At 38.9% G+C, this 14,025-nt stretch overlaps 1 protein-coding gene across 1 annotated transcript; it reads left to right on the forward strand.

Moving 5' to 3' along the window:
- Window positions 1–169: 169 nt before the first annotated feature.
- On the forward strand, window positions 170–2,554 carry LOC141426176 (protein asteroid-like). Its single transcript, XM_074085032.1, has one exon. The coding sequence runs from the start codon at window positions 341–343 to the stop codon at window positions 2,537–2,539; it is 2,199 nt and encodes a 732-aa protein (XP_073941133.1). The 5' UTR covers window positions 170–340; the 3' UTR covers window positions 2,540–2,554.
- The last annotated feature ends 11,471 nt before the right edge of the window (window positions 2,555–14,025 follow it).

The following is a 14,025-nucleotide window of genomic DNA, read 5'->3' on the forward strand; positions in this document are numbered from 1 at the left end:
AGAAGGTATCTAACAGTGTAAAAATTTTGCACTTTTTTTTATTGCTTGAATCGACAATGTTGCAAGTTAACCATGAGTAAAACCGTAAAGGAGATGGCGGCGCTATCGACATGAATTAGTACGGTATAGGCGACTGTCCCCCCCCTGATTATACTACTCTTTGGTCCGTGACTCCGTGTTGTGTTGATAACATAACCTACAAAATTAGATTAATCAATCAAATTAATTCAATAGTGTCACGTTATACGTTTATTTGTTTACTTATGGGAGTTATAGTAAAATCGTTTTATTTCTTTTTACTTAGTTTAAGAACTTAACTTCAGTTTCAATAAGTGCCATAATGGGCGTAAGAGGTTTGACGACGTACATAAACCATAACGAAAATGCGTTTTTACGCGACCATCATCTGCACGATACCAATTTGGTGATAGATGGACACAGCTTGTGCGCTCAGCTCTATAGGCTTCTAAACAGTTTCTCAGCGTTCGGCGGCGACTATGACAAGTTCGCTGCGTACACTAAAACCTTCATGAAAAATTTACGAAAATGTAACGTAACACCTTATGTGATTTTCGACGGAACATACGAGAGGCGTAAGTTGAAAACTGCTTACAGTCGTCTAAAATCCAAGATAAAGGGTGCTGCACAACTTGACCCTGTAACCCAAAGCAGCCTACAGATTTTTCCGCTTCTGTTGAGGGACACATTCAAAGAAGTCCTTCTGGAGATGAAAATACCTTTCACGATCTGCGAATTTGAGGCTGATGACGAAATTGCCGCCATGGCCCGACATTTGAACTGCCCGGTACTAAGTTATGACTCCGATTTCTTCATCTACAATGTTTTCTACATACCTTTTAATACTTTAGAGTTGAAGCCTAAACCAATAGATAATAAAGAAAATGGCGGCAAGATAAACGCTTTAGAGTGCAAAATGTATAAAGTTGAATACATGTTAAGTCATTTTGGAGGACTTGATGATGAACTTTTACCCCTCTTGGCAACACTGCTGGGTAATGATTACGTCAAAAAAGGTGTGTTCAACAAATTCTTTGCCCAACTAAAACTACCTAAAAGTAAAAAGAAACAGAATGAGCAGCAGCGGTGTATCCATGGTTTGTTCAAATGGCTGCAAAACGAGACATTAGACTCTGCTGTAGCTAAAATACTGGGGAGGATTCCGAAGAATCAGAAACAAAGAATATTTGCCACAATCAAAAGAAGTATTGATGGATATAACAGTAAAACCTGTAATTCTTTGAAATATTTCAATTTATGCGATAACAACAAATCTACATCAGAGACAGAGTTGCACATGCCTGAAAGTGGCGATGAAAATGACTCGGAAGATGAACCTGATGACAATGAAGAAAATTCATCAGGCGATGAAGAAAAATCTTCAGACGAAGAAAGTATTCCTGATGAAGAAATGATAATAGGAATGCCAGATTGGTTTGCTCAGAAAATAAGGACTTATCAAGTACCACAAGCATACTTAAACCTGTATGTGCACCATTTGCATTTCTGTTCCCCACAAGCAGAAGATTACAGTGACGAGGACTCCTTTTTATGCACACTGCCCATACTCAGATATGCATTTGATCTATTAACAGATTTCTCTGAAGATTATTGCATTTATGTCAGCAAGGATGGTTTAAATTATAAGAGGATATTTGTGAACAGAGAGTATGCCATACCTAGACCAATTGAAACACCATTTCATGAATTAAGCAATGAGCAGTTAAAAATATGTTTTGTTTATTTCATCAAAGAGAAAATGCCTAAATTAGACTTAGGGATGTTAGAGCATTTGCCAAAAAATTTCCAACTATACATGATTGCATTACTATGGTGGGTTGAACAGACTAAACCTCCCTTAGCACATGTTTTAAGTCTATTAACATGTTATTTAACATTAGAAGTGATTGATGAAAAAACTGGAACATTCAGGGGGCATAATTATTTCAATAACAAATATTCAAAGAAAGTGGAGGAGTTAAAAAGGTTGCCAGCTGTCAAAAGTGAAGATGATGAAATATTTTTAAATAAAAACAAGGTCCAATATGAAGATTGTTTGTTGGCTGCCAGTGTGCTACTGAAGCACTTTGAAATAGATGCCACTATAAAAAAGAAACCAAGAAGTTATGACAAAAGAAAGATGCATTCATTTGCTAGTTTTCAGTGTTGCCTGTATCAATTTAACTCACTGAACAATTTGTGCTGTGATCCCTATGAGGCTACTACATATTCAAAATGCTATAATGGGACTTTTGTTTATAATATTGCTTTGGCTTTAGAACACCAGATGGAACCATACATCTATTTGCAGCAATATATCAAAGGTGCAACCGTGTTAAGATTTTTAAGAAATTTATATAGAATTTATGAAAAGTGTGCAGAAGTTATGAATTTGGAGACTACCAAATGGCTGGGGAAAGTGGGGAAGAAACGAGGAAGAAGGAAAAATGCAGACCAAGATATTGATGATGTCATTAATTCTTTTATTGTTAAAGGTTTTGAATCAGAAGTTATTATATGACTGTATACACTCTTATTGATTTTTTTAATGTTTATTCTAAGTTACAGATACCTAAAAAACCCTAACTGCACGTTTTTTGTGGCACTGTTATGTCTAATGCATATGTTTTATTCATAGGTTAGGGCTCCGAAGTCCCTGAAGGGTGTTACGTGTTACGGGTGTTTTATTAGGATGTTTAATATTATAAATAACTTTTTGATTTATTTTTATCACCCGTATTAGGTGTATTAAGAGAAATGTATGTAAAATGTATGTACAAAGGCGAAATTATCCCTAAAAGGGATCTTTTCAAGCTAACCTAAACCTATAAATTATCCTTGTTCTTGTCAAGGTGTGGTGGGTTTGAATAATGAGGTTGTTCAGTCGACAAATACGTGTTCGTACACTTTACCGCACCAGACGGTACAGTCAAGTGCAAAAACATGTATCTATTCGAACCACTCAAAAATATGTTACCACGGTCTTCATGCGTTGAATTTGAATATAAGAGTCAGTGGTACATATTTTAGAAACTTTGAATAAGTACATATTTATACACTTCACTGTACCAGTGGTTTGGACAGATTTGATCTGGATTAGAGATAGCATAAGCCACGTAGATATAATTTCACCGACTATCTTTATCTCCACGACGTAACACAGCATCAGAAGCACTGCTGTTTGGCTGTTTCGCGGCATTGCATTAGTAAGTAAGATGATGGCAGCTTTCGGGTCAAAACATGGACAGGACAAGATCTGACTACCCGCGAATTCTTTATATTTTGATCACACTCAGTGGCTTAGCGTGATCAGCTGCCTGGGGCGGAAGAAAATTTTGCACCGAGGGTTCCGTACACATTTATAGTAAGTAAACGAGAATCGTGTCTTTAAGATATTTCTCGCTTTTTCCGAGTGATTTAATACATCCAGTGTATGCAGGACCCTACTCTTAAGCAAAATGTACGCAGTGTGGGGTGAGATTATATTGGTCATTGATATTTACAGACAGATATCAAAAATCAAGATTTTCAGTTATAATAGCTACCTTCATACCAAATTTAAAGATTCTGAGTTCACGGGAAGTACCCTGTAGGTTTTGATTCCCTTGCAAGTTTCAAAAATTTGCGGAAATTTGCAGCATAAACGGCTGCATCTTTTGATTGCATTGGCTTAGAAGTTTGATTTTTTCACAGCTCCAAGGGACAGTAGACCTCAGGATTTGATATAAATTAAAGCTTGATACCTCCACGCGTTCCTGAGAAAAAGGGTCTTGACAGACAGACAGACGGACAAAAAGTGATCCTATAGGGTTCCGTTTTTTTCCTTTTGAGCCCTAAAAACTATAGCATACCTACAAGATGTCATTATTATTGTTCCGTTCAATTATAGAATGGGATTCCCCGATTTCGTCATAGTAGGTATGAGTAGCTTACCTAATTGAAAATTTCATAATCATTCATATATCGGCCCGAATCGTAGATACTATCTAGTGGTATTATCTAGATACTATTCATTATTATTTATTAAGGAATTTTTCCGCCCCCCAAAATTGCCGCCCGGGGCAGACCGCCCTCATCCCCCCCACTACGCTACGCCACTGATCACACTGCAGTAAGTAGTTCGGTATTTACTCGACGAAACAAAACACACTCAAGCTAATTGTGTGTGGCGATGGCGTCCTAAACAAATAGCATGTTATTCAACCGGATAAGAGAATTTAGGTATCACACGCAGCGCATATTCATGAAAATCTGACCCGAAATTATGTTTTCTTTGCTCTGTTAAGGACGAAGTGAGTTGCGGTATGAATATGCATGAGCGAGGGAATTTGGCTTAATTACTGTGTTTCGACTTGAGCTCTACGGGTTTGGGGTTACATACATAAACTGAAATATCAATGGCAAATGAATTTAGATTGCTGTGACGCTAATATGTTTCTAATTTGCTGTAAATGATCTAAACGTTGCTATTAATTCTGTTCGCAACTTCGCCCGTATTCCGCAGTAACTTTGCACCTTCCATTGGCGGCCAAATTTAAGTCCTAAAATTAAAGTCCTACGACTTAAATTTGGCATCAGAATTACATATTTTTCGATTTTTAAAAGAGCAAAAAAACGAGCAACTCAAGGAGCGAGGCCGTCCTAGCGCCCTCACTGGTACCTACTTACCCGGGATAAAAAGTAGCCCAGTACCCTTAGTGTAAGTTTTCGGTTACAAAATACGTCTCGATCGCGTTCGCGTTAAAATCTCTATTTATATGGAAACACGAACAGCGCCTCTAGCGGATCGTTTGCGATGTTTGTGTTTGTTTCCATACAAATTGAGATTTTAACGGGAACGCGATCGAGACGTACCTATTTTGTAACCGAAAACTTACACTAAGTGCACAGTGTGAACCAGGGATAAATAGTGTAGTTTTTTCATCACCATCATCGTCATATCCAACCGTAGCAAGTCCACTGTTGGACATAAATAGTCTCCCATAAACTTCCAGTTGCTTCGGTTGGAAGCGGCCCGAATGCACCGTGAACCTGCGGCTTTAACCAGGTGGATGTCCTACGTGGCACGCGTCGTAGTTTTTTTTTTATCAGTGAACATTGCGGATTGGTCAGACTATCCGGAGACTTAAGTACCTATCTACATACAAATACACAAACAAAGTTTATCTCTTCAGCATATTTGCTCGCAACTTTGTCTGCGTTCCGCGGGAATTTTGTAAGTAATTTTTCAGTAAGTACTAAAAGTTCTTGATTCCGTTCACTTGGACAGTCGGCTCACTTCACTACCTAACGGCTTACATTCATAAGCAGGTACATTGTTTCGCACGCAAATAAAAACAACCATCGCTGTTATTTTTAGAGAAGCGGAGGCGAGTTTACCAAAATGTATTACCAAAGGAAAGGCCTTTACGAGGAGTCTGTGTGAAATTGACTCTCTAATGGACTCCTGAAAGTAATAAAAAGAGATTGATTTTGCTCCCGACACCCAAAAAATATGTTTAGGTCCTCTAATAATTCTAAAAGGCTCTAAACAAAATATTATATGCCGCGCCGCGGGTCAGCTCGCCCCTGGGAAATCTAGTGGCATTTACTTTCGGCCCGAAATCAAATTATATTATGTTTCATTGATATAAGTAGACATTACCTACGCGGCAATGGATTTAACTTTGAGGTTAGGATTTTTCCCGCCAGGCCAGATAAAAGCTGAGAGGCAGGCAAAAAAAACTATCTAATAAAGGCAATAAGGCCCTTTGCGTTTAGTTGTAATGCTCCGCATACAAGGTACCAATTTTCAGTTGCTGAATGAGGGCTCGGGCCATAGTTCACAAGTAGGTACAGGGTGGATGTGGAAATTCACGCTCATCCATCACTGAATTGCTTCAAAGATTTGCGCAAGTTTCCTTAGCCGTAAAGACCGTGTTTTTGTTTCACAAAGAAACAAATACAACAAAATTCAAAAATAACCATAAACAGCAATGACCAAATAAAAAAAAGGCACATGCATACACGATTCAAATGTACATACATGAATTTCTAAAACTCTGAGGTGCAAAACGAAGGAAAGGTAAATTTAGGTAAGTAAATGTATATAAAAATATCGCCTTATATCAATATCTACTTATCCAGGAATCGATTCTTCATTTTTTCGCTTCACCTTGATCCTTTAGCTTAATATCGAAAACCATGAAAATAATTTTCTACCAGTCTGAAGTCGGTGCCTCAGCACGAGCCAGCAGGAGTGGTCGGTTAAATTTTTTGTTATAATTTTTTTATATCCACGGCAAATAAAGTTACCTTTACGAGAGTGGAAGTGAATGATTAATGAGGGCTATCGCGTATGAATTCGCCGCTAGAGGCGCTAGTGTAGCGCTGTGGCATGCTCGATATTTTTATGGTACGGTTTTAAGGCGTATTAAATATGATTTTAATCTAAACTTTGTTTTCACGCCCGTAATAACAGACTTTGAAAGCCATACTTAAAAACCTCACGCAACAGTGCGCCATCTAGTGAGATAAAAAATCCCTCATTGCCTACACACACAATTTACCTACACTACCTAACCTAACCAAAACCAACAAGAAGTTGGATAACCCCCGACTTGGTCACTTCAAAGTTCTATATAACAAAAACGGCTGAACCGATTTTCATGAAACATGTCTAAGAACCATCGCTAGAAAACCTGATTTCAACTAAAAAAACCGCATTCAAATCGGTCCACCCGTTTAAGAGCTACGGTGCTACAGACAGACAGACAAAAAACACATTCATAGCGGTCAAACTTATAACACTCCTCTTTTTTTGTGGAGGGCTGTCATTAGGTACATGAGAAGTTCTTATATGCGTAACGTCAACTCCGGTGGCACTACCTACCTAGGTTTACTATCTACAGGTAGTTTAGTGGTGTGACATATAGCCCATCGATTTAGAATACCTACCCATAGCCACCCAAGCAGATGGGACTCAAGTTTGCAGGTGGTAGGACCTTGTGCAAGGTCCGCCCGGATTGCTACCACCATCTTGCTCGCTAATCCTGCCGTGAAGCAGCAGCGCTTGCACTGTTGTGTTTCGGCGTGGAGAGTAAGACAGCCGGTGAAATTACTGGCACTTGAGGTATCCCGTCTTAGGCCTCTAGGTTGGCAATGCATCTGCAATACCCCTGGTGTTGCAGATGTTTATGGGCGGTGGTGATCTCTTACCATCAGGAGACCCACTTGCTCGTTTGCCAACCAGTCAAAGAAAAAAAAAAAAAGTTCAAGCCTGGGTTCGCACTTTAATTTTGGAAATTTTATGTGCAAAATAATTAATTTGCCACTATCCCGAGGGAACTACACAATTTTCTGGGATACACAATTCTATAGGTAATAGGTACCAAACTCTTTCTAACACGGTTCGGCGGTTTAATTTGCTCAGAAGTTACGAAGAACATACCTATACATATTTGTAACTTAGGCCGTGTCGATGTCTTTGCATTTGACTGTACTTCTACTCAGCATCTAGTACAGTCAAGAGCAAAGACATCGACACGGCTAAAGTTACAGAAATTTTTATACATGACTTAATGCACTTAACATTAAGGACGTGTATTCATATTTGTAACTTTGGCCGTGTTATCTTTGCACTTGGCTTACCGTCTTTACCATAAGGGCACACGAGGCTCATGTTCTAGTGTCCTCGACCACATTCGCTTTCTTGAAGTAAAATAATGTTTTTTTGTTATTCATGTTTTTTTTACGTTTCAACGGGGCCATTTCTTGGTGTCAGTATGAACTACTCGTAAGATGGCTCTGGCGGCTCGGGTGATGGTTACCTAATGATTCGCCGACAATTTTTACGCAGACTATTGATTGGCAGACCACGTTTCGCCGAGTAACGTTACGCCGATGAATTTGTACGCAGATGTTTCGTAACTCAACCTTTAGTAGACTAAGTATTCAGTTGGCTTGTGAGTCAGTAAGCCGAACAACTATTAACAGAAATTCGTTTAGCCGTTGCATCACTACACATTTTTAACGTTTGCTCGAACAACTTTTCGCTTTCGAATTTTTGTTTATTTTATACTGAAGTCAAAACAAACTAAGTCGCGACGCCAGCAGTTCGGTTCTGGCACACAAGTCACAATTCTACCTAACAGTTCTCCTCGCTAACGTTCGTCGTCGCACCTACGTGTTTCGGCAAACAGTTGTTCGATCAACTGAAATAATAACAATTACGAAACAAACAATCGACTAAATAAAAGTAAATCTGGATATCGCTATTCTTCCTACCGACTACTCGGCGAAACGAATAATAGGCGTAACGAAATTATACCAAACGTTGCTCGGCCCAAAAGAAAAATCTGCCAATAGGGAGAATCCCGCGAAATCTGAAACATCTGGCATCCCAATTCGTTTTGATTAGTCGAGTCGATCGAGTTTACGTTAACGTTACGATACGCGGACGAAATAGTTTACGTTAATTGGACAAGCAGACCTACACTCGCAAAAGTTGTTGCGCAAACGTGCCGCTAGAGGTGCTGTTCGTGTTTCCATACAAATTAAGATTTTAACGCAAACGCGATCGAGACGTATTTTGTGACCGAAAAAATACACTAAGGGCACCGAGCTCACGGAAACGCGCGTCGTATCGCCGTGTGTTGTAATCGTCGATTCGCAGGTTATTGCGAGAGTGTGAGGGGCCATTAGAAATATTGGCACAGCTGATCCGGATAAAGCGTTATTGGCAATAACTGGTGAGAATTAATAGAAAAGTTAATACTTTAGACACAACATTGTCGCCGTTTGAGTTTCATAGATGCTCGGGCGCCCATGAAGTGACCGTTCAGAGGACTTACCTTTTTAAGGTACCTAAATTGTTGCTAGAATATTTTTTCCAAATATTTAACTCAGTTTAATTGTGTCAAAATGTAGAAAGCTGTCCAGTTGAAACCACGTTTAAAGACTAAAATATCTGGGAGCTCCACTCGGGCTAAAACTCGGTCCCAAGCGTTTTCCCAGAAATAAGACCAAGCTAGATCGATTTTTTCATCCCCGAAAACCCCTACATACCAAATTTCATCGAAATCGTTGGAGCCGTTTCCGAGATCTCCGAAATACATATATACAAGAATTGCTTGTTTAAGTTTAAAGGTATTAGATAGATAGATAGATAATTTTTTTGACACTTTTCCTGGGGTCTATATGACATATACGAGCGGCGGGTCGTGTGTTGGAACTTAGAAAAGAATCACCATCGCCTATAGATAGTTACCCATAAAATACTCTTTTTTTTTAATGGCAATATACAAGTTCGGATAGAACGACGATTGTGCCAATGTCAAAGTGAGGAAACGGAGCGGAATTTAATTAAAATTTTGCGATTGTTAGTTATTAACCAATCACGAGCAAACGTCAAACGGACCTCACGATCTAAGATAAGTTATTTCAAAGCTGCAAAGGCTTCGCCAAGGGGGGCAGGGGGAGGTGTTGCAGAGAAACAAAAATTTTAGCCTATATATTTGGATTTTGGCAATTTTCACTTGGTTCATTAGCTCTAGACTGTACATGATCCCCGCATAATCCCACAGTCGGCTGGCGTCGCCCTTGTGTACCTGTCTTGTCTTGTATTGCATTTTGTTTATGTCCATGCCCAGTGGACATCTTCTAGCTGATATAACGATGCTAAAAATATCTAGCAAAAGGGCCCAAGTTTTAAGCAAACGGCACAAGTCGATATATAATCTCGTTTCGTGTTTACATCAACATAACAACATAATAACATCTAAGTGTTTGTAACCTTTGGGTTACCTAATCGCAGGGAAACAATGGGTTGGCGAGAATATGAGTGCTCGAATCAAGGTTATGTTTACAAATGTTGCTGTACAAGTTTTTTTGTAGTAGGTAAACGTAGATTTGCATTATTTACACTGGTTTGTATTTAACGACAGACTCTCGGTTTGGTAATTTATTTTTCACACCTCTCCCTCAGAAAAGTAACTTTTCCTCCCTGTCGAGAGGGAGCAAAGTGCAACTTTTCTGTTCAAGGCTTTTCTAAGTGTTTTATTGCAAATGCCATTTTTTGAAGTTGATAATTGTAAAGCTACGCCATTTTCTATGCTGGTTGTTTTTTAATTATATTTTTTTTTTCAAGTTTCTTATTGCTCGGTGTGAAAAGTTGTATGAGCCACTCGGGAGCAAAATTATTTTCATCTTGGGCGTTAACACTTGAATCCCGCATTACGCTCAGGATTCTACTTTAGAATCCCTCGCTACGCTCAGGATTCTATTGTAGAATCCTTCGCTACATTCTGGATTCAATGTACGCCCTCGCCGTAAATATACCATTTTGCTCCCTCGTGACACAAATAACTATTGGAAGTACGCAAATATTTTGTTTAGTTTATATTTTATTTTATTCAGACATACTCGGGAATATCTAACAGTAAAAAATTAACAAAATGTATGGTACTACGATAATAAAAATAACAATATACTTACACATACAACAATAGTAAAAAATAAAAGTAAAGCTATTAATATGAAACTATTTCAACATTTCGACTTCATTGTATTTATAAGTCCCTACTTTAACTTCTTTAACCCATAATTCGAAATTTACACGAAAATCACAAATTAAAACAATAAAAATGAACCATTTTACATAATTCAGCCAACATTGCTCATACTTACAATAAATACTTTCTAAACTAACATAGTTCTTTATAATTAACGAAAGAAAATATAAAAATTAGGCCACTATTTAGTGGACAACAGGGCGTGACCCGGCGTCACTTGGGATACGTCGGGCGGTTTGTGTTGTGACACAGGAACTAAATAATTGCGATTCTCATAGCAATGGTCATGGGTGTGACAAGGGTCTAAAAATGGACACAATCTGTGTGACCTAATTTATGAGTGGCCCCACACGTCTTTCAGCCAGAAGGCAAATTAAAGCCAGTCTCTAGTTCAAGTAACTTCGTGGTCACCATACTTCTTCGTGCTAGTTCGTGGCACGCTCGGCTTAGCCCGTGTGGGCACATGATAATACGGTAAGCCTTTATTGAGCGGAGTGACCGCTTAAGACTTTGCTCCTTAGAGGAAGTAAACCTTTGCTCACTAACCTCGTTGCACCATGGCTACAACAGTACCGAAATGAAAACTTCTGGTATGGGAACCGCCTTTTTAATTTATTTATCTAAAATTAAAAAAATCCCGTACATGAAACCCTACCCACTGAAACATAATTAGGTATTTGTTGTTATAGCAGTCGTGGTTAACATAAACCGAAATGTTCAAGTGTCTACCCATTTAAATAATAAAAAAAAACACGTTTTTCGTATGACGAACCGTTTAAATGATAACGATAACTTTGTTTTCTAGGAAATTAAAGCGGGAATTAGGCAATTTTCCGGAATAAAAACGATCCTACGCCCTTCCGAGGGTCTCAAAATATTTCCATGCCGAATTTCATTTAAATTCAGCGGTTTAAACTTGAAAAGGTGACAGACAGAAAGTTACATTCGCAAGTATGATTATTAAGAATACTGAGCTATGAAAAACAGACGGACAGACAGGAGCGGCAAGAGGGTCCTGTAGGGCACTGTTTGAGTACGAAACCAAGGTGAGTTTAATTAATGATCTCCATCAACAACGAACTCGTGCATCTGGCGCAAGCTCATTGCTGATCTCCAGCAACAACGAAATCATGCATCTGGCGCAATTATTGCTCAAGAAACCATTGACAAACAAAAATAACTTAATACTTGTCTTAAAATTTTAGTTTCTTGCCGGATTCTTCTCAACAAAGGTTTTTCTGAACCGGTGGTAGATTTTTTTTGACATTCAGTAGTGCTCGTAATAGCTAAATTGAATAAAGAAATTTAAACTTTGAAATAATTTTGTATGGAAAGTGACTTCTACTTTTGCTCATCAATGTAGAAGGGCAAATATTAATTTTATGGCGTTTTTAGGGTTCCGTACCCAAAGAATAAAAACGGGACCCTATTACTAAGACTTCGCTGTCTGTCCGTCCATCCGTTTGTCAGCAGGCTGTGATCGCTAGACAGTTGAAATTTTCACAGATTATGTATTTCTGTTCCCACTCTAACAACTACTACGAGTATTATTATTATTATTATATTATATTTAGCCTATAACTGTGTCCCACTGCTGGGCAAAGGCCTCTCCTCTTGACTTCCACATCTCCCTATCCAGAGCTATATTTGGCCACTCACTCAATTCCGCGTCCAGGTCATCTCGCCATCTCCGCCTCGGCCTGCCTTGCCGTCGGTGCCCGTCATGTGGTACCCACCATGTGGCTTTGTGCGCCCATCTTTGTGGGTGCATCCGGCAGACATGCCCGGCCCAGTCCCACTTAAGTTTGGCGGTCGCTTTTCCAACATCAGCTATTCGAGTCTTGGAGCGCAATGTGGTGTTCCGGATACGGTCTGTCCTTTTGGCCCCTAATATGCTGCGCTCCATAGCTCGTTGGCAAATCTTCAGTCTGGATTTCTGATTCTCAGACTACTACGACGAAACGAGACGTACGTACGTTCTACTACGAGTAAAAACAGAATAAAATAAATATTTAAGGGGGGCTCCCATGCAACAAACGTGTTTTTTTGCCAGTGTCTAACCCCCTTATTCATAAAACTTAACAAGCCTATGTTAACTAACAAATGCTTTGTCTTTTTTTTTTTCCTTTTTATGGCGTTTGTCCCTTTGCTTTGTCCCTTTCTAACAAATACAAATGTCGAAGTGACAGATAAGGACAAACGAATTTTAGCGGCATTTTAACTAAAATAGGTTTGATTGTCGTTTATGAATAAGGGGGTATGTAGATAATGGTACGGAGCCCTTCGTGCGCGAGTCCAACTCACTCTTGGACGGTTTTTTCGTCATTAACGTTTCAGCAACTATTATTAAAGGAGATGGTGCTTAGAGAAAAAAAAAACGAAAGAAAATACCGATGTTAAATCTATCGTGATCAAAAACTGCGATTTTTCCTTCCGTTGTGCTAATAAACATGGGATGGTGACGTTTAACAGAGCGATCGAAACGTTCGAATGTTCACCCAGAATCATCATCATCATCCTAGCCTATATACGTCCCACTGCAGGGCACAGGCCTCCCCTCAGAATGAGAGGGCTTGGGCAGTAGTTCCCACGCGGGCCCAGTGCGGATTGGGAACTTCACACACACCATTGAATTGCTTCGCAGGTTTGTGCAGGTTTCCTCACGATGTTTTCCTTCACCGTAAAGCTCGTGGTAAATTTCAACCAGAATCACCCGTTCATAATTATAACCAAATAAGATTATATCTTACCACAATCACGCCAACCGGATATAGAATACTTATCAATATAAAAACAAGAGGTTAAAGTTATCAATGACCTTTTTCTTACGTTATCTAGCCGACCCGGAGATGAAAAAAGTCAGCCCAAAGTCAGCGGTTACTATACAAGGAAAGTCAGTCAAGTGCGAGTCGGACTCGCGCGCCGAGGGTTTCATGTATGAAAATTATTGTAACTCGGATCTTTATTGAAAATTAAAAAAATATTATTTATTGAATTATTGAAAATGATTAAGGCTAACAAGATTAATTAATATAAGTTTTTTTTGGAATGTGTAAGTAAAAAGCTATTTTCAGTTTTTGTAAGGTGTTAAACGGAATCCTATCACAGTCGCTTCGCTGTCCGTCTGTCTGTATGTTTGCCTGTCTGTCACAGTAGAGCTGTATATCTCGATTATCTCGTAACGTTACGATTCAGCCATAACATTCGCCTGGAGAGAGATTTCTCTATTGTGTGTGGTATCCTCCACACTAAGGTACGGTCGAGGACTTTAATTCATGAAATGAAATGATTTATTTTGCTGGAACATCACAGGTGTTACTTGTACATGATAGGTGGGTGCAGTTACATGAATGCATGCTCCGCCATAATATGGCACGCAAAAGTCTTAATCTAAATAATATATCTATATCTAATGTCAATTAAGTCACACAAATTTCATTAAAATAATTACATATTA

The sequence above is a fragment of the Choristoneura fumiferana genome, chromosome 3 (genome assembly GCF_025370935.1).
Source record: "Choristoneura fumiferana chromosome 3, NRCan_CFum_1, whole genome shotgun sequence".
Taxonomy (NCBI): domain Eukaryota; kingdom Metazoa; phylum Arthropoda; class Insecta; order Lepidoptera; family Tortricidae; genus Choristoneura; species Choristoneura fumiferana.